The sequence below is a fragment of the Diabrotica virgifera genome, chromosome 9 (genome assembly GCF_917563875.1).
Source record: "Diabrotica virgifera virgifera chromosome 9, PGI_DIABVI_V3a".
Classification (NCBI taxonomy): domain Eukaryota; kingdom Metazoa; phylum Arthropoda; class Insecta; order Coleoptera; family Chrysomelidae; genus Diabrotica; species Diabrotica virgifera.
Window position 1 is genome coordinate 52,158,138 of NC_065451.1, and position 22,456 is coordinate 52,180,593.

At 33.2% G+C, this 22,456-nt stretch overlaps 1 protein-coding gene across 1 annotated transcript in view; it reads right to left on the reverse strand.

Moving 5' to 3' along the window:
- The window catches only part of LOC114327199 (ATP-binding cassette sub-family C member 4), a 194,685-nt gene that overhangs the window by 34,162 nt on the left and 138,067 nt on the right, over positions 1–22,456 (reverse strand). The window contains exons 8-10 of the mRNA XM_050660972.1: positions 19,297–19,633; positions 17,693–17,843; positions 2,976–3,206 (exon numbers count right to left, since the gene is read on the reverse strand). Coding sequence (XP_050516929.1) covers positions 2,976–3,206; positions 17,693–17,843; positions 19,297–19,633 — 719 coding nt within the window. The remainder of the gene's footprint in view (positions 1–2,975; positions 3,207–17,692; positions 17,844–19,296; positions 19,634–22,456) is intronic.

The following is a 22,456-nucleotide window of genomic DNA, read 5'->3' on the forward strand; positions in this document are numbered from 1 at the left end:
TAACGGAAGATCTATTAACAACATGATATGCAGATGACACATACTTTTGGGAAATGTACCCATAGACAAGGTTGATAAATTAATACAAATACAAATACCTAGGAACTTGGATTTCAGAGTAACATGATCAAACAACAGAAATAAGGACCAGGATATAATTAGTAAGAAATGTGTATGTAAAAACGGAAACAATTCTCTGCAACAAAGACCTTGGATTAGAACTGAGAGTAAGAGCTTTGAGATGCTACGTGTTCTCGATACTGTAATATGAACTTGAAAGCTGGATATTGATGCAAGAACACATAAATAAACTACAGTCATTTGAAATGTGGTACTACAGAAGGATGCATCGACACAGAAGAAAACGAATACGGAAGTATTGCGAGAAATGGGCAAAGAATGCAAAATAATAAACACGATATAAATAAGAAAGTAAAATAAAGTAAAATCGATCATAGATTACGTGATTACAGAACAAAATACAACATCAGAAATAATGGATACAAGAGTATATAAAGGAGTATCATGTGATTCGGATCACTTTATGGTAAAGTCCGAAATAGTTTTTCCGTTTAGATCCAAGAAAACAAAAGAACCACCTGAAGTCACAGAAATTTTTAACACAACAAATTACAACCTGGACAGCTTACAACATGAAAGTACGAGAACACTATATCAACGAAGACTAAATGAAAAATTAGAAGATATAATCCAAAATGTATCCGTGGAAGAAGTGTACAAAAATATAATAGACAGTATGCTAACAGCCGCAAAAGAAGCGCTTCGTTTAAAATCCGAACGCCACAGTAAAAAGCTATGGTGGGCCGAAGACATACAAAAGCTAATAATAGAGAAAAAGAAAGCGTACGCACGGTGGCTAAGTACTAAACATCAAGTAGACAAAGACAAATATTTGGACCTACGAAGAACAACAAGAAGAGCAGTAACAGCAGCAAAAAAAGAAATGTGGGATAGGAAATGCCAAGAGATCAATACTTATATAGGCGGAAGGAAGTGTTCAGAGACATGGAAATTTTTAAACAAAATAAAGAACACAGAAATAAATACTACTTCTATTCAGTTAATATCAACAGAAAAATGGAAAGAATACTACCAGAGTTTGCTAACAGAAAGTAGAGCCGAATATACCACCCAATCACCAACAGAAGTATTCGTTGAAGGCGAAGAGATAGTAGTGGGAGTTGATATGGTGAAGAAAGCTGTAAATGAACTAAAAAATGGTAGAGCTCCAGGGCCAGAAAATATTCCTGCCGAATTAATAAAATGTGGCACAGATAAACTCTTTCAAGCACTTACTTGGTGTATGAACAAATATATAAACGGTGTCACACCACCCAGTTTATGGAAAGTAGCTTATATTTCTTCCATTCATAAAAAAGGAAATAAGCTGGATTGCTCAAATTACAGCGGAATATCGGTAACTAGTACACTAAGCCGTGTGTACGGGCGCATTCTTAGAAATCTCATTGAGATGGAGTATAGGGAACAAGAAGAAGAAGAACAGGCTGGTTTACGCGCTGGAAGGACTTACACAGATAATGTCTTCTGCCTAAAACAATTAATTGAAAAAAAATCATCAACCAATCAAGAGACCCATCTCATGTTTGTTGACCTCCGTAAAGCATACGACAGCGTTCCTGTGACTAAATTGTGGAAATCACTACAAGAAACTAACATTAGCTACACTCTAGTCAACGCCTTAAAAAATCTATATGAAAATTCTACATCACAAGTAAAAATTGGCAACACACTATCCAAAAAGTTCATAGTTAACAAGGGTCTGTGCCAGGGCTGCTGTATTTCACCAAATTTGTTCAAGATATATGTTGCAAAAGCACTAAACCAGTGGAAACGTAAATGGCACGGTATGGGTATAGACCTCGGAGAGGTTTGTTTATATACCTTACAATTTGCTGATGACCAAGTGATCATAGCTAATGATAAAGACGACCTAAAGTATATGGCAAGAAAACTAAAGGAGGAATATGAACAGTGGGGCGTGGAAATTAATGTGGAAAAAACTAAATATCTACCCATAAGAGCTGAGTTATCCAATATCGAACTAGAACAAATCCAATATGAACAAATCACATCCTGTAGTGAATACACGTACCTGGGAGTAATATTCGATAGAACGGGAAAAGACGATGAGGAAATAAAGAAAAGGGTAACACAAGCTAGAAGAACAATTGGCTGCCTAAATGGAATACTTTGGAGCTCCGAAATAGGAATACAGCGAAAATACAATATCTATGAAACACTTATTAAAGGCAGCCTACTTTACGGAGCAGAAACTTGGAGAATAACCGAGAACAACAGAAAAAAATTAGAAGCTGTAGAAATGGATGTGTTTAGAAGATCGTTAGGTATATCCCGTAGGGAAAGAGTTCGAAATGAGGAAGTAAGACGACGAATTGGAACAGATGGCTACTTAACAACAGACATTGAGAGGAAACAATTGATTTGGTATGGTCATGTTCAAAGAATGGAAGACACAAGATTGCCCAAAAAGATCATGCAGTGGGTACCACCAAACCGCAAAAAACGAGGAAGACCCAAAAAGACATGGAAAGAAGGGGTAACCAAAGCAATGAGGGCAAGGGATCTTAGAGATGGCCAATGGGATGATAGAAGGACGTGGACGTTAGGCATCGGACAACGTCGAAAGACGTTCTAAAACCGATACATATACATATACATAAATAAGAAAGTTACAATATCTGGGACACGTAATGAGGGGACAGCGATATGAAATGCTAAGACTGATAATACAGGGAAAGAGAAAAGGCTGAACGATTGTAGGAAGAAGGAGAGTTTCATGGTTGAAGAATTTAAGGGACTGGTTTAAATGCAGTTCTATAGAACTCTTCAGCGCAGCGGTAGATAGAGTAAAGATAGTGATAATGATATACAATCTCCGATTTGGAGACGGCACTTAAAGAAGAAGAACCTACCTGTCTTAAAACAAACAAACTTTATTACTATGGCAGCAAAAAATGTAGTTGATACCATATCCATGATAAAGCCGTAAAACCTAATGGCACACGCCATCATATAAGAAGTGGATGTATAATGATCTAGGTGTTGATCGAATTCTGAAATTAGTAAGGGCTGCTTTTCAAATGCTCGAACAGCGGTTATTCCTTCAAGCGTTGCATTTAGATATCCAATCATTGGACTTCTAGCTAAAAACAACAAAAATGTATATATTAAAAGATAAATCATGTTCCAAAATCTATTATATTATAAAAATAACTCCCTGTTTTACCTCAGTCTATATGTGAAACAATCATCCATTTCACGTAAAAATCTTATAATAATTGTCTCCCGTTTTATACCGCCGACGCGGCTTTGGGATTATAGCAGAATAGTCTGCTATATCTAGGGTCTACGGTATACAAGGAAGGTAACAGGGCCATGCTACGCTTCAACCGCCTATTATTACCCCTGGTTTTACCGAAAATACTCATTTTATAGGCTATTGATTATATTTAAAATAAGATAGCTAAAAGGAACTACAACGTTAACGGGGTTTTATTATTTCATATGGTCAATGGACATCTATATATAAAAAAACCGCGAAGTGCTACCATTTAAAGGGGTGCGTTTTTGAGAAATGGGTGAATTAATCCCTGGGCACAGGTTACATTAGGGTGAGTTCTATGCACTTTTGGTACAAACATATCTACATAAAAATTGTTCCTGGTTAAATTTCCTATCTAATTATCACTTTTTAAAGTCAATTATACTTTTTTTTACAAAAATATATTCAAAAGAAAAAGCACAAAGAAACCCAAAAGAAAGAAATTTTGTTTCTTGTCCCATAACTTTTGTCCACAAGGATATAGGTATAGACATTGCTTTACAGAAAAAAAAACCTGCATATTTTTTCTTTAAAATCTTATTTAGTAGAGGTAATTAGGATTTATAGTTTTTGAAATATGATTTTTCAAATTTCGCCACTCACAGCAATTTTGGGCAATTTTCCTTGTTATTTCGCAAATGTTGCTCTGTAACTTTTTTCTACGTAACTTTAGGTATATACAATGGTACACGTAATACGAATAGAAATCAATTACCTTTAAAATGGTCTACTGTATAACGTTGTACGACTTTTTTTAAAAAGATTATGGTTTTTCAAGATTTTATACTTTTAACGATTTTTCTAATATACCTAATATAAAAATAATATAATATTATTATATAATATTTTATTATATATAGTATATATAATGTAATATTATATAATATAATATTATATTATATAGTATAATATATTATATAATACCTAATATAAGAAAATATTATTTTTTACATTTTTTACGATTATTTTTGAAATTTCTCATTATAACTTTTTTTTCTTGTACATGAATATACTATATACTGCTCAATAAAGAGGGCTTACTTTCTGTTGTTTAAAATGGTGTATCATCTATATTTAAATATGTAATGGAAACCGAGTGATTCTTTGATAATTTTTTACCTGTATTATTTAAAATTATTTCTTTTACAAAAATTACATAAACATTAGTCTTAGAAAATATCACTTTAGTTAAAATTATTTAAACGTTGACATTTAAAAATTTTCAAAATCAAAGTCCATCTCTTCGTTAGCATTAGCTTCAATATCTTCCTCTGACACCTCAGTTATCTTAGAGTTCCCACAATTAGTACCCATGCACATGCACCCTTTGCAGAATATTGAACAACTAATTCCTATCTTCCTATAACCGCAGTTTTTTACATCCTTTGGTACATTTACATGCTATTTTTTCAAGCAAAGCTTGTGGTGCAGGAGCTTTGACAGTAAATATTGGAATTAATCCATATTTTGAAGTTTGCCCGGCCGAGTCAAGTGGATCCAAAGTATTACCTATAAAAAATAAGATTCAATCATAACACACAATCACATAAAAAAGTTATAATGAGGAATTTAAAAATAATCCTAAAATCAAAAATCGTTGCAAGTACTTATTACATTTTGAAAAAGCATAGCTTATTCAAAAATAATCCTAGAATTTTTTATAATACACCATTTTAAAGTAAACAGAATTAGCTTTCTTTTTTAGTATATAATATATACCTAAATGTAGAAAAAAAAGTTATAATGGGAATTTAAAAAATAATCGTAAAAAATATAAAAACTCGTTAAACATATAGTCTTGAAAAAGATAACCTCTTTAAAAGAAGTCGTACAACATTATACAGTGAAACTTTTTAAAGGTAATTGATTTCTATTCCTCTTACATGTACCATTGCATATGCCTAAAGTTACGTAGAGAAAAGTTACAGAACAATATTTGCGAAATAACAAGGAAAGTTGCCCAAAATTGCTGTGAGCGGCGAAATTTGAAAAATCATATTTCGAAAACTGTAAATCATAATGACCTATACCAAACATCATTTTAAAGACAAAATATTTAAGTTTTTTTTCTGTGAATCAACGTCTATACCTATATCCCCGTGGACAAAAGTAATGGGACAAAACACAAAATTTCTTTCTTTTGGGTTTCTTTGTGCTTTTCTTTTGAATATATTTTTGTAAAAAAAAGTATCTTTGACTTTAAAAAGCCATATTTAGATAGTAAATTTAACCAGGAACAATTTTTATGTAGACGTGTTTGTACCAAAAGTGCATAGAACTGTCCCTAATGTAACCTGTGCCCAGGAACTAATTCACCCATTTCTCAAAAACGCACCCCTTTAAATGGTAGCACTCCGCGGTTTTTTCATATATAGAGATTCATTGACCATATGAAATAATAAAACCCCGTTAACGTTGTAGTTCCTTTCTGTAGTACAAAATCAATAGCCTATTATTCAGGCTGAGTCGACCTGGGGCATATTGATTCAGTGAATTTGTACCCTACGAGCTCCCTAGTGGAAAAGTTTTGGGGTAGTTCTCATTTTTTCATTTTATATGGATTTTGGGCTGCTGAATCCGAATTTGAGGTTTACGGACAAAATTTCTTGCCGCAACATTGAAAAAATCGCGAAAAAATCGAAAAATTTCATCTTTTTTCCGATTTTTTGTTCAAATCTCGAAAACTATTACCTTTTAGTAAATGGTCTGTTCATAGAAATTAAAGTACTTAAAATTACCTACAAATATCACTATTTACTTTTTTTTCAGACCAACCGTTCGGTCGAAAGTGCAAGTTGAACATTGCCAATTTTTAACGGTCTTGGCAAAACCCACTTTTTACATTCCAAAACTTTAGTTTTTATTAGAATGCTGTCATTTGATAAATTTCTCCTAGTTTTCTGTACAAATAATAAATGTTAGTTTATAGTATGAATATGGTATGTCTCTTCTCACAGCTTCCATGAATCCATTCCATCCTAAAATACCGATAATGTCTCTGCTTTTCCCTTAGAGCCACAGAAGATCAGGCACAGATGGAGTCACAGTTTCAGTTGGTGTGAACATTCCCTTCGGATCTTGATTTCTGATAAACCTTGAAGTTTTATCCTTTCATAATGTATTAGTTGAACAGCTCTCTTACTTCCATAAACCTCAGGTGCGGTTTAGTTTTTAGCCGAGGAATGGCTTGGTTAGGAGCTATTTCATGTTTAGGTGCAATACAAGAAATGCCAACCATGACGTAAAAAGTGTGGTATCCGTCATTGTATGTACGTTAACCCTTTCTGTCCCAACGCTGCATATATATGTTTTTGAAAAAGTGGGTCTGTATTCCCAGCCGCCGTATATATACGTTCAAGATGTTATGGACTCAATTTACCAAAGCCGAAAATAGGCGCTGCTTATAAAATTTTAGACTCATTGGTGTCCCAATGCCGTAGAAATACGTCCGAAAATGTTAGATTATTGTTCCCAAAGTCTCAAAATGTTACCACCTAAGACACCTAATCATGCGGACCCATTGCCGTATATATTTGTTCACATATTTTAGATATACAGTGCTAGTCAAAAGTCCGTACCCCCCCTTGTATCTTTTGAACGGTTATACATATAATAGTGAAATTTGGAGGGAGGAAATAAACGGACGTACGCTTCTTAACTAGTCATGACAGGTGACGTAATAGTGACAGATGACTTTATAGCGCCACTGTGACAGATCATTTTAAATGGGACCTTATGGCAAGTGATACCTCATTTGAAAGGTATTGATAATACCTATTCAGTCATACTATTTTTTTTTGGTTTAATTTGATTTTGATTTTGGTGAATAAATGAAATAAATATAACTTTGTAGTTTCGCATTTAATTATTAAAAATTCAAATGTCCGCCCATGGTTATTTTGACAAAAAAGTTGACATTTTTCAGCTCTCTAGTAGTTTTTACGTCAACGTCAACCTTTTTGACAAGTAACCATAGGCGGAGGTTTGAATTTTTATTAATTAAATGCGAAACTACAATTTTATATTATTTCATTTATTCATACAAATGAGTTTAAACTCAAACAAAATTAGTATAGCTGAATGGGTATTTTCAATACCTATCAAACGAGGTATCGCTTACCATAGGGTACCATTTAAAATTATCTGTCACAGTGGCGCTGTAAAGTCATCTGTCACTTTTACGTCACCTGTCATGACTAGTTAAGAAGCATACGTCAGTTCATTTCCTTCCTCCAAATTTCACTACTATAAGTATAACCGTTCAAAAGTTACGAGGGGGGTACGGACTTTTGACTAGCACTGTATATGCTATATTGTAGCACTGGTGGCAACGCTTATAGGTAGCTGCTAGGAGTTGAAGCGTTTGTAGCCTCAGAAAAGACCAGAAAAAAAAAGCGAATCGAGATACATGTGTGCAAGATGCGGAGTCAGCCTTTGTGTAGTGTCATGTTTTGAGGAGTACCACACAAAAGAAAACTTTTAATGTTAATTTACATTACATTATTTTCTTAATTTAGTTACATTCTTTCAAGTTTAAGTTGGTTAAAAAAACTCATTACAAAACATGTTTTGGTCATTTATTTGTTTATTTTTATGCGACGTATTTATAAGGCAATGGGACTCTAAGCATGAAAAAACCTTTGGGATTGAGGGACCAACATGCAAATTAAGGCCTGGCATAGAAAGGGTTAAAATCAGTGTTTTCGAACAACTGTTGTGTAAAGCACGGCTGGTCAATTTTCTGCGGATCGCCTGCGATTGCTGACACTTCCAGATAAGCAACGCGCTTGCTCAAAGTCTTGTAACGGCAGTAAGGCCCAGATAGTTGGTCTCACCATTCCTTGCAGGGTTGGCCGTTTTCTCTACAAAAAGTATGGCTCAAGAAAATAGGTTGATGTAGTTTCCTTTTTGGGGTTTTGTTCATCCTATACAGAAGCTGTTCGCCTGGAAGTGTCAGCATTCGCAGGCGATCCGCAGAAAATTGAGCTGCCGTGCTTTACACAGCAGGTGTACGATAACGCTGATTTTAACGTACATACAATCGACGAATACCACACTTTTCACGTCATATGTGGCATTTCTTTTATTGCACCAAAACATGCAGTAGCTCCTAAGCAATCCATTCCTCGGATAAAAAAGAAACCCGCGCCTAAGGGTTTATGGAAGTCAGGGATCTGTTTAGCTAATTCATTTTAAAAGGACAAAACCTCAAGGTTTTTATCAGAAATCAAGATAACAGATCCGAAGGAAATGTTCATGCCAACTGAAATTGTGACTCCATCTGTGTCTGATCTTCTGTGGCTCTAAGGGAAAAGCAGAGACATTCCCGGTCACTTAAGACGGAATGAACTCATGGAAGCTGTCAAAAGAGACATACCATACCTATGAACTAACATTTATTAAAAAACTCTAACAAGAAGTAAAACCACTTCTATGTAAATTGGTATATTTATTAAAACTTAAAAATCCCAATGGATTGAATAAAATATGTCCAATTCAGAACGTTTTCAGACCTATGGACTATTCATGATGGACCGATAGGTCTGAAAACGTTCTGAATTGGACATATTTTATTCAATCCATTGGGATTTTTAAGTTTTAATAAATATACCAATTTACATAGAAGTGGTTTTACTTCTTGTTAGAGTTTTTTAACTATATGGTATACAGCCAACCTAGGGAACTTCCCTTTTAGTTAACATTTATTATTTCTACAAAAAACTAGGAGAAATTTATTAAATGACAGCATTCCAATAAAACATGTCAGACCACGGAGTTTAGGGTGTCTACATTGTAAAAATTACGTGAACCTTATCCTCCATGCTATGGCATGCTGGACGAGCCATACAGTCTGTAGTCAACACCCCGAAGTATGAGCGGGAACACAAAGCGTACCAATACTCATACGCTTATGAAACGCACCTGGCGGATCATAAGGGCCTTCACATTTTACTCTTCTTCAACTTGTCTTGAGTGAAATGTCTTTAATCTTTTCTATCAGCTAACTCTTGTTTTTTTTTCGACCCCGAATGGCGATTAGGTTTTCGAAGGCAGACGGGTCACTATATTTCTTTCTGCTACAGATTCTTCCCATATACACCTTTTTCCCTCCCCATCTTACCCAACAAAATATGGAGAAAACCAGATGCAAAAAATCCGTAAGTTAAGGTGGAAGCTATCGTGCTAAAAACTGAATGGTCGCACGTCACGCGGCCGCTAACGATGCTCTTGGGACACCGGGCGAAATCCCATTGAAAATTAGCCTTGTTCCTGTACGCGGAGCTCTACAGGAATCGACAACGATCCCCAGCTACTCGTGGGAATAAATATGAATACTCACCAACATGCAAGGCAAGCACGGTGTTTAAATGCCACAAACCCGACCAGTGTAAACCAACCCTATTCAAAGTGCGTCAAAAATATAAACCTCAACATCGCCACATATAATGCTCGGTCGCTCTCTACCGAAGAAAGGTTCGAAGAAATGGAGGAAGAACTTTCAAAAGTGAATTGGGATATTGTGGGTATCAGCGAAGTTAGAAAAAAAGGAGAGAATCTTATCTCACTCCCATCAGGCCATCTGTGGTACTACAAAGGAGAAGAGGAATCGACAATCGGAGGAGTCGGCTTCTTTGTTCACAAAAGAATTGCGAACAGAATTGTGTCAATAAACCAAATATCAACAAGGGTGGTCTACTTAAACATCAAAATGAGCACCAGATATATCCTAAAGTTCATTCAAGTATACGCACCTACTACAGGCCATTCAGATGAAGAAGTCCAAATATTCTACGACCAAATATCCTGTGTAATCAAGGAAAATCCTGGCCACTTCTTAATAATAGGCGGTGATTTCAACGCCAAAATAGGTACCAAGGAAGACCCCTCTGAAATAATATTGGGAAATTTTGGAAGCGAAGGCAGAAATGATAGAGGCAAACAACTGTTAACTTTTCTTTTGGAAAACAATCTCTATCAAATGAACAGCTTCTTTAAAAAGAAAAAACGCAGAAGATGGACCTGGGAAAGTCCAGATGGAAAAACAAGGAACGAAATCGACTATTTCTTAACAAATAAAAAAGAATTATTTAAAGACGTAAATGTGTTAAACCAGTTCAGCACAAGCAGTGATCACAGGTTAGTAAGAGCTAAAATAACGATATCGATCGAAAAGGAAAGACTCAAAATGATAAATAAGAAACACCCAAAGAAATGGGTAAAACCAACTAATATTCAGGAGTTCGAAAAATATATTAATGATACATTGAAAGATACAACAACAACAGACATTAATATACTGAACAAGCAAATAATCACCACAATACAACAGGCTCAAACTAAATACTGTCCAACAAACCAAAAAGATGAAAAACTAAGTCAACCTACTAAAACCCTTATAGAACTAAGACGACAGATGAAAGGAGATACAAGTTCCAGCAAAGAAGCGCTAAATCAAATAAATAAAACTATCACAAAGTCAATAAGAAAAGACATAAGAAACTACAATGTAGAAAAAACAAAACAAGCAATAGAGCAAAATAAGAACATGAAAGTTTTGAAGAACTTAAGCGTACAAAAAGGAAAAATAGAAATCAACAAACTAAGAAACAGAACTGGAAAAGAAACTACAAACAGAGATGAAATATTAACAATAGTCGAAGAGTTCTACACAGAGTTATACAAATCAAGAAAAAAAGATGACAATGCGCAACCTCCAATTACAGTTAAAACTGGGGTATTAAATCAAGGATCGGATTTAATGCCCGATATAACAAAATCAGAAATCAAAGAGGCTCTGAAGAAAATGAAAAATAATCGAACCCCAGGTGAAGATGGAATAGTATCAGAAGCACTAAAAATTGGAGGAAATATACTACTTGAAAAAATTAAACAACTTTTCAATATCTGCCTTCACAACGCCAATATTCCAACAGACTGGATCAACGCTACTATGATTCTATTACACAAAGCAGGAGACAAAGCCAATTTAGAGAATTACAGACCGATTAGCCTCCTCAGCCATTTATATAAGTTATTTACGCGAATAATAGTTAAGAGAATGGAAAGAAAGTTAGAGACTTATCAACCAAGAGAACAGGCAGGATTCCGAAAAAATTACGGAACAAATGACCATCTACAAAGTATAAAAACCCTGATAGAGAAAGTAGTGGAATACAATAAACCCCTAGTTTTAGTTTTTATCGATTTTCATAAAGCCTTTGACACAGTTGAACTTAGCAAAATATTACAGGCGCTTAAAGAATGCAGGCTAGATTATAGGTATACAAAATTATTACACAAAATATACTTACAGGCAACAACCACTGTCAAATTACATACTAACAGTAATCGCATAAAAATAGAACGGGGGGTTAGACAAGGAGACCCAATGTCACCTAAACTTTTTAATACGGTCTTAGAACATGCTTTCAAGAGTTTGGATTGGATGACAAAGGGAATAAAAATAGATGGAGAATACCTAAACAACTTACGTTTCGCCGATGATATAGTCATAGTAGCTGAGGATCTAGGTATGGCAAGAGAGGTGGTACAAGAACTCGTTGTAGCTACAGAAAATGTAGGTTTAAATATAAACATCTCAAAAACAAAAATAATGACAAATTTGGTACCCAACCAGAACATCAGTATTGGTGGGAAGGAAATAGAACTCGTAGATAGATATAAATACCTGGGACATGAAATTACGATTGGCAGGGATAACCAGACTCATGAGCTGAAGAGAAGAATCGGTCTTGGGTGGGCAGAATTTGGAAAACTGAGAGAAACTTTTAAAAGTGAGTTACCCACATGTCTAAAGAGAAAGGTATTCGATCAGTGCGTCCTCCCAGTCTTGACGTACGGATCAGAAACACTTACCTTAACTAAAGCCTCGGCTACCAAACTAAGAGTCACGCAGAGAAGAATGGAGCGGTCAATGTTAGGAATAACTCTGCGAGACAAAATCAGAAACGAAGAAATCAGGAGAAGAACAAAGGTGACTGACGTCATCGAGAGGATAGCCAGGTTGAAGTGGAGATGGGCAGGACACGTAGCCAGAATGACAGATGGGCGATGGACGAAGAGGTTATTGGAATGGAGGCCAAGAGAAGACAAGAGAAGCGTCGGTCGACCACCTACAAGATGGACTGACGACTTAAGAAAGGTAAATAAAAACTGGATGAGGGCGGCGCAGGATAGATGGGGTTGGAAACGAGGGGAGGAGACCTATGTTCAGCAGTGGACTTTTGAGGCTGGATGATGATGATGATGATGATTCCAATAAAAAATTAAGTTTTGGAATGTAAAAAGTGGGTTTTGCCGAGATCTTTAAAAATTGGCAAATTTCAACTTGTACTTTAGACCGAACGGTTTGTCTGAAAAAAAAAGTAAATCGTGATATTTGTAGATAATTTTAAGTACTTTAGTTTCTGTTAACAGACCATTTACTAAAAGTTAATAGATTTCGAGATTTGTACAAAAAAGCGGAAAAAAGCTGAAATTCTTCGCTTTTTCCGCGATTTTTTTTTACTGTTAATTATTTATCTTAGCTTTATTTCTTTGTTGCTTTGTAGGGTTTTCAGTGTTCTATAAAACAAATTTAAATTGTTTTACTGCTTTATTTCATTTTTTTAAACAATTGATGGGATCGACCGTTACGTGATGGAAGTTCATTTTATCTCACAATAAAACACTGAAAACTTTTGTTTTCTATACTTCCACAAAATTTATTATTTACAACTATGTGACTACAGCTGTTTCGGCAGAGTGCCTTTCTCAAGTGATATAATTTACAATGTGTTTGCCTTTTACTGAAGAGGTTGAGGAGTAGGGAGCTGTTTGTCTCGAATTGGTCATTCAGAATTATATCTGTATTTTCAGTTTATTAATTTCCATAGATTCTAAAAAAGATAGCTTAAGGCCTTTATTTTGGATATGCAGAATTTGAAACTCTTCACTGAAAGAATGATTATGATCTAGAAGGTGAAGTGCGTATGTAGAAGTGTCTGTTTTTCTATTGTTGAAAGCCCTTTTATGTTCTGCGATCCGTTTGTCAAAAGTTCTGCCAGTTTGACCGATGTACGTTTTCGGATAGTCACCACAAGTCACCCCTAGTGTTCCTCCTACAGAAACTTTTGTTTTAGTTAAAAATCTTTTAGACCATAATAGTACAAATCCGATCATTGCATTTGAAATTTTACACCTCTTTGAAATTTGCATAAATCAAGACTATTTTGAATTCAATAATCAAATATACACAAACAACAGTGCAGGACTTATTATGGGTAATCCTCTAAGCCCATTACTATCAGATATATTTATGAACCAACTTGAAACAACAATTTCTAAACATCCCGTATTTAAACAGTTCTTATATTGGTGGAGATACGTGGATGATGTACTAGTATGCTTTACAGGAACTAACAGACAACTTGACCAATTTCTATCATACATTAATTCACTTCATAGTAATATTGAGTTTACAATAGAAACAGAACAGAATAATTCCATAAACTTTCTAGATGTAACGATTACCAGACTACACAACAAACATGAGTTCTCCGTATATCATAAACCTACCCATACTGACACAACTATACACAATTCATCATCCTATCCTACACAATACAAATTAGCAGCCTACCATAGCATAGCATGATACATAGACTGACAGAAATTCCCATGACAAAAAATAATTTCGAGATAGAACTAAACATCATTAAACAAATAGTAGTAAACAACGGCTATAACGAACAAACAGTTAAGAAGAAACAGTAGCGATCAACAGGTAGCGAAAACGCGTTCCAAGATTGCGGCTGTAATTTTGAATATTTTTTCGAGATATTTGGCACACGTATTCGTAATATAATGAAGAATGGCGGTACAGAGCCCAATTTGAAAAATATATTAATATGTGGAAATTACTCTGTAATTAAATACAATATTAAAAAAACGAGCCTGTACCGCCATTAAGAAGAACAAAAAATACACTTTCTTCAAATAAACTTTTTTATCCGATGTCTAGATTTTCCGATGCCTAGATTTTGTGTCATTTTGGAACTACTAAAATTTTTTATTTTATTAGTAGTTCCAAAATGACACAAAATCTAGGCATCGGATAAAAAAGTTTATTTTTTGTTCTGCTTAATGGCGGTACAGGCTCGTTTTTTTTAATATTGTATTTAATTACAGAGTAATTTCCACATATTAATATATTTTGCAAATTGGGCTCTGTACCGCCATTATTTATTATATTACGAATACGTGTGCCAAATATCTCGAAAAAATATTCAAAATTATAGCCGCAATCTTGGAACGCGTTTTGGCTACCTGTTGATCGCTACTGTATCACCTTAACAAAATTTTAAATCAAAAGTTCCATAAGAAAGCCCTGAAATTAGTGTATCCACCACCACAGAAAGAACCCAGTAACTTCTGCTGTCTCACATATACTGGCAAGATAACAATAAAAATAGCCAGGTATATAAAAAAGAAAGGAATAATACCAGCTTTCAGAACTAAAAACAACTTAAGCAAATATATTAAGAACAATAAAAGCCGAAAGAGAAAGCAACTATAGAGTGGCAACGGATAGCAGAACACAAAAGGTCTTTCAACAATAAAAAAACAGACACTTCTACATACGCACTTCATCTTCTAGATCATAATCATTCTTTCAATGAAGAGTTTCAAATTCTGCATATCCAAAATAAAGGCCTTAAGCTATCTTTTTAGAATCTATGGAAATTAATAAACTGAAAAATACAGATATAATAATTCTGAATGTCCAACTCGAGACAAACAGCTCCCCACTCCTCAACCTCTTCAGTTAGAGACTTAAAAAGGCAAACACTTTGTAAATTAGTTCATTTGAGAAAGGCACTCTGCCGAAACAACTGTAGTCACATAGTTGTAAATAATAAATTTTGTGGAAGTATAAAAAACAAAAATTTTTTTAAACGCTTATATTTAGTTCAATAGTTTGCGTCAAATCTTTAGACGTTAATTTGAGTGCCTTTTCTCCAATGCAAATGAATTAAAATTTGCAGACATATATGCATTCGCGGGAACAATACACGAATAATCAATAAAAAATTTTTTTATGTTTATTAATTGTTCAAACAAAAAAACGATTTTAAAGGAAAATGCTTAAATTCTCTTGTTTTTTACAATGTAAAAACTTGAAACTTTTACGTGTTGTAGCTAATGATATGATTGTTGTAGCTAATACATAATTTCACTTTTTACGTTAATGGTTTACGTTATGCTTCATAAATAAACAATAAAATTTCAAATTGTTTGTCGATTCCGACCAGTTCTTACGTTAGTAATACATATGTTTTATACATAACTTAAGATACATGACGATATATTTTAATGTTTGAAAAGTTTAAGACAAAAAAGTAAAAAATAAAAAAATATGAAAAAAAAAAATTTAAGAAATGCTTTTCTTTAGTTACGAGCGACTAAAATTAAAAATATTATAAAAAAAATCAACTAAAAAGCAAAAAATAAAAAAAAAATGTAAAAATCTAACACATTCGTTAAAGAAAAGCGCGGGGCGAAAACCGTTTATTCGATGAAGACGCGCCACGCTTTTCTTTGACGAATGTGTTAGATTTTTTACAATTTTTTTATTTCTAACTTGTCCCAGCTTTTCTTTTTCATTTTTGACTCTGTGTTTGACTTTTATTCTCTGTAATTTGTAGCTTTCTTATTTTTTGCATTTTATCTTGTAAGTATTCTTTCAACAATTTATTTGCCACATTTCTAAATTTATCCCCATTTTTTTCTACTATTTCCGTCATTTCTTCGGCTCTGTCTATTTAGTTCTCTAACTCCTTCATATATCTGATTTTCGTTGCTTCTTCCCTTAGTTTATGCAGTGTAATTATTTCTTAATTCTTGCCTTCTATGCGTTTTACTTCTATTACTTTGTTGTAAAATATAGTTTCCAGTATGTTGTGATCACTGCCTATTTCACAGCTTCGTCTCACTCTTATGTCCCTTATTCAGCTTCTTTCTGTTTTTGTTTTGCATAAAAGTTGAGTCAATAATGCATTCTTTCTGATTGATCGTTTCTTGATATGTATTACTTCAATTGTGATTTTTTCATTAGCTCTTTCGCTTGCGGCTATGTTTCTAGTTTTCTCTCTAGTTCTATCTCTTTTCATGTCAGTTCACATTCTAGATATACTCGGTGTCGGTTATATAATTTAATTTATATTACAATATTTTTCTTTGAATTTTTTAAGTTCAGTGGCACACATCGTGTTATTTTTTGCCCGGCTAGTAAAGTGTATAACAAATAATAAAAACTTATAAACTAAATTCACCAATAACTCCATTCTAATTGAGCGTGAATTAACATAAATTATTATATCAGCTGATAGGATGGCTCTGGCAGTTTATTATCACAATAATAATAATTATTATTATTTAATATTTAATTGGATAAACTTTTTTGATCATCTTCAGGTCGGCGTTACAAGTGATTAAATAATGCCGTTACAAGGGATGAGTTATAGGTTCATCAATAACATATTTAAACGTCCAGATTATCGACCAATAAATATTTAATTATCTGTCACCAACTGTCAATGTCAACTTTGTTTGGGTTACTGAAAACATAATTGATTACAATTATGAGAATTATTAATCAAATATGTTAATAAATGTTATGTTAAGTAATAATTAATAATTAATTAATCAATCAATTATGTTAATTATCATAATGATAATTAATATAATTGATTACCATCAACTTATTGACGTATGAATAAGGGGTGTTGTTATATGATGGTTGTTAAGGGGACTTAATTATAATCAACTACTTGATTAACGTTCTAACAACCGGCCCTAAGTGACATTAATGACAATTAATGTTTTAAAAATTATAAAAGTGATGACTTTCAACCGTCAAATATTTATAACAACTGTGTTTAATTGAACTAATTTGTACTTACTTAAATAAATTACAATAAAATTTTGGTTTTGAACAGTTTTATTCATGAAATAATCGCACCAAATTGCACTCGATCTCTAAAATTTTTATCGAATTTTTGCCCTCGTGACACTTTGACATAATTTCACTCCCCTTCAGGTCGTGAAATTAAAACTGTCAAAATGTCACTCGGGAAAAATTCGATAATTTTAGAGCTCTTGTGCAATTACTACTGGTATTTATTTACGAAAAAATAAACTAAAGTAAAATTGTTTTTATTGTTAATTTGCTGGTTGCAGAGCAAAGTGCTCCTATTGGCTTGATGAGTACTAAAGCAAATGAAATATTTTTATATTCTTACTTACTTGCAGCATCCAGTCTTTTTATGCCTCTCCCCGTTGGTAGATAAAACTTCTGTATAAAATATAACTTGACAAATAAAAATATTGAAGGAATGATAAAGAGTTTGTTGACGGAAATAATTAAGTACAATATTCCCAGTAATCCTAGAGTTTGCTAAAAATACAACATTAGATCAGATCTATTTACTACATATGTATATATATTGGGATGTGAATATAAGAAATATGGACTATAGCGGGATAAGGTGGTAAAATCTGCACTTGGATAGATGTTTATTCGGAATTAAGCACTCAAAACTACATATCTAAAAACCTTAACCCAAATTATTCCCCTTTTTTCAAAAAAAATTAGGTTATGTCCCTAATATTGTCGACGAATATTAAATAATCAGAATTTTTCATACTCATCTGGTTGGAATTTTGATTCTGAACTCAAGTTAAAGATAAACGACAGTCTTAAACGATGTAACATTTTAAAGTGTGCCAAGTAAAAAAAATTGTCAGCCTCAAAGGTCCACTGCAGAACATAGGTTTCTTTCTCCTGTTTCCAACACTCATCCAGTTTTTATTTAGCCTCCTTAAATCGTCGATCCATCTTGTACTTGGTTAATAACGCTACTCTTTCCTTCGTCTCCATTTCAATAACCTTTTTGTCCATCGCTCAACTGTCATTCTGGCCATGTGTTCTGTCCATCTCCATTTTAGTGTAGATATCCGTTCAATGACGTCAGTCACCTTGGTTTTTCTCCTGATCTTTTTGTTTTTTATTCTGTCTCGCAGAGTTATTCCTAAGATACACCGCTCCATTTTTCTCTGTGTGACTCTCAGTTTGGTAGCAGAGGTTTGGTAAAGGTAAGTATATCTTCTCCGTATTTCAAGACTCAGAGGGTGCATTGATCAAATACCTTTCTCTTTAGGCACGTGGGCAGCTCCCCTTTAAAAGTTTCCCTCAGTTTTTCATATACTGCCCACCCAAGACCGATTCTTCTTTTCAGTTGATGAGTCTGATTTTCTGCAGTTACAACGAATTCCTGTACCTAGATCCTCAGCTATTATGACTATATCATCGGCGAAATGTAAGTTGTTTAAATATTCCCCATCTATTTTTATTCCCTTTGTCATCCAATCCAAATTTTCCAAAACATGTTCTAGCACCGTATTAAAAAAAATAGGCGACATTGTGTCTCCTTGTATAACACCTCGTTCTAATTTTGTGCGATTACTGTTAGTATGTAATTGGACACTGGCTGTAGGTATATTTCGTATAATAATTTTGTATATCTTTAACCTGCATTATTTAAGCGTAGCATGGGGAGTAAAGGAACGTTTAGATGGAAAGAATGTGTGTAGTAGAGAGAAATACAGTGGCCCGTCTGCCTTCGGAAACCTAATCGACATTCGAGGTCGGAAGAAACAAGAGCTAGCCAAGAGAGTTGGATAGAGAAGATCAAAGGCATTTCACTTAAGACAAGTTGAAGAAGAGTAAAATGTGACTGTCCTTATGATCTCGTCCAGCATGCCATAGCATGGAGCCTAGGGTGTGCGCCATTTTACAATGTAAACACCCTAAACTACATGTCCTGACCTTGAAATTGTCGGTAACTTACCCTAAATATCTCGTAAGTATTCAAAGGAATAACTTCGTCCATAGTCATCAGATCTTTAGAAAACCTATTCACAACATTTCCCACAAAGTGTTTGTCGAAGAAGCTCATAAAAGCGTTTATGACGGATTTCAACATTTTGCGATGTAGATTTCGAGACGCTCTTATAGCAAAGAAGAAGTTCATGTATATTCTAGTAAAGGTGAGTACTACCATCACTACTGTTAAGAATGTATACATCACAAGATAGTTGTCTCTTTTATTTATGATGTTGATATACTCTTCAGTATCAGTTTGATTTGAGAGCGTTAAATTCGTAATACTAGGTTCCAGGTTAACCCTAAAAGAAAAATTATATAATTTTAAATTTTAAAAAACCTCGCAATCTTTACAGAATGGATGGATTTGCTTGGAAATTTGAGAATAAGTAGTGGATACTCCAAGGATCAAAATGTATATGATGCCAAAAGGCGCTTTTACCATGGGGGTGGTTGCCAGCCCATCTCGAGTTTGGAAATTTTTTATTATATTTTGACCACAAAAGTTGATAAAAACATTAATTATAAGCAAAAAACGTTCTATACATTTATTTGATAAAATGAATAGTTTTCGATTTATTCCCTATCGAAAGTGTTAGTTTTATATCGAAAAATCAATGTTTTTAATCAGTTTTCTTCTAATAACTCAAAAAGTTTTCGTTTTATCAAAACAACTTCACTTAACAAAAATGTACCTTTTGAAAAATTCAACAAAACCGTTTTTTAAATTTTCTTTAAGACCAATAGTAATTGAGATATACTTTATTATATGTTAGCTCTTCTTCGTCAAATGCTAAATATTGTAGTTTCAAAGCCAAAAGACGGAAAAACTATGCATTTTTCGAGGATAACTTGTTCAAACTAATTTAAAGTATTTACAATTATCTATCTCCAAAAATAAAAAAAAGTCTCTAATGGTGAACTCTAAAAAAGTCTCTAGCTCAAAAATTAAATTGATAATGAAAAGAATGTCAGTCCCTATTTTCTTTTCAGCAAAAAGTGATCAGAAACAAACTCGTAATCACCACCCCAATTAAAATTAGTCATTGATCTGACTTGGTCTTCTTTATTTATTTATGATTAATAGGTTCTAGAAATTTGACTGGCTTAGAATGATTAGTTTTTAAAAAACTGGAGTTTAAAGCGAATAACGATTTTTTTTAATTTGGTAAAAAATGCCATTCTCTTCACAATAAAAAGATTAGCATCAGAGATACGAAAAAATATTTAAATATGAAATTATAGGTTATTTAATTCCCAAGAAATTAGTTTGAAAATATTTTACCTGAGGCAAAAATTTAGTGAATCGTAAATGAGTATACCATTGAAAAACATTGATTTTTTAGATATAAAACTAACACTTTCGAAAGCGAATAAATCGAAAACTATTAATTTCATCAAAAAAATGTATAGAGGGTTTTTTGTTTAGAATAAATATTTTTATCAACGTTTGAGGTCAAAATATAATAAAAAATGTCCACCCCAAGATGGGGTGGCAACCACCCCCATGGTAAAAGCGCCTTTCGGCATCATATAGATTTTGATGCTTGGACTATCCACTACTTATTCTCAAATTTTTAAGCAAATCGATCCATTCTGTAAAAATTGCGAAGTGAAAAGCTTCGGTTCCTGGACTAAACATATTCGAATATTTTCAAGGGTTTCAAAGTATTGCGCCAATAAAAAAATTGTTGTACTGAGAGGAATGGATATTTCTGAAGAGTTGACCTGAATACCAGTTCCGATCGCGGTGTTAGCAACATGTTTGATCCAATGAATCCACAGCAAATGAATTGGGAAGCAGAAAAGCCGAAGATATATTGGATGTGTTGTAAACAATAAAAATACAACCAGAGCTCCAAAGGAAGATGACGTTTCTAACAATGAAATGCTAGTGCAAATAATAAGTATGTTGAAGAATCTTAAAGAGGGTGTAGAAGAAGTAAGAAAACAATTAAAAGAAAAAGAGAAGGAGATAAAGGAAATTTCTGAGGAAATAAAAGAACCCAAAAAGAAACAAAGCGAAAATAAAAACGAAATATTAGAAATGAAGAAACCTATTGAAGAAAATGGAAAAAGAAGTTAATATTTTGCGGAAAGAAATAATGAGTTTTCAGCGAACGAATACAAAACTTGAAAGAGACAAAAGAAGGAAACATAATTATACAAGGTATCCCGATAGATACAAATAATAATCCAAGTATATTAAGAGAAGCAGTGTAAAATTGCATCGATAAGAAAATAGGTATAGAATATAGAAGTAAAATAAAAAAATATAAAAAAAATATATTTATGAAACGCTTTTCTTTAGTTACGAGTGACTAAAATTAAACATATTATAAAAAAATCAACTAAAAAGCAAAAAATAAACAAAAAATAAAAAATGTAACACATTCTTCAAAGAAAAGAGTGGCGCGTTTTCATCGAGTAAACGGTTTTCGCACCACGCTTTTCTCTAACGAATGTGTTAGATTTTTCATTTTTTTTTTATTTTTTGCTTTTTAGTTGAGTTTTTTATAATATTGTTTAATTTTAGTCACACATAACCAAAGAAAAGTGTTTCTTAAAAATATTTTTTTCATATTTTTTTATTTTTTACTTTTTAGTCTTACACTTCTCAAATATTAAAATATATCGTCATGTTTATTAAAATATGTATAAAACATAATATGATGTACAAACATGAAAAGTAGTCGGAATCGGAAAAAATTGGAAGCTTTATTGTTTATTTATGAAGCATAACGTAAACAATTAACGTAAAAAGTAAAATTATGTATAGTTCATATAATTAGCTACAATCTGTAAAAGTTTTAAGATTCTTCATTGTAAAAAACAAGAGAATTTAAGTATTTTCCGTTAAAATCGTTTTAATTATTTAAACAATTAATAAACAAAAATTTTTTTGATTGACTATTCGTGTATTGTTCCCGCGAATGCATATGTCTGCAAATTTTTAGTCATTTGCATTGAAGAAAAGGCAGTCAAATTAACGTCCAAAGATTTGACCCAAACGATTGAACTAAAGAAAAGCGTTTAATTAATAATTAATACGACAAAACGAATTCTAATGTTAATTGTAGCACAGGCTCTACCGGTGGTTTTTCTAAGACTACGATAAAAACACG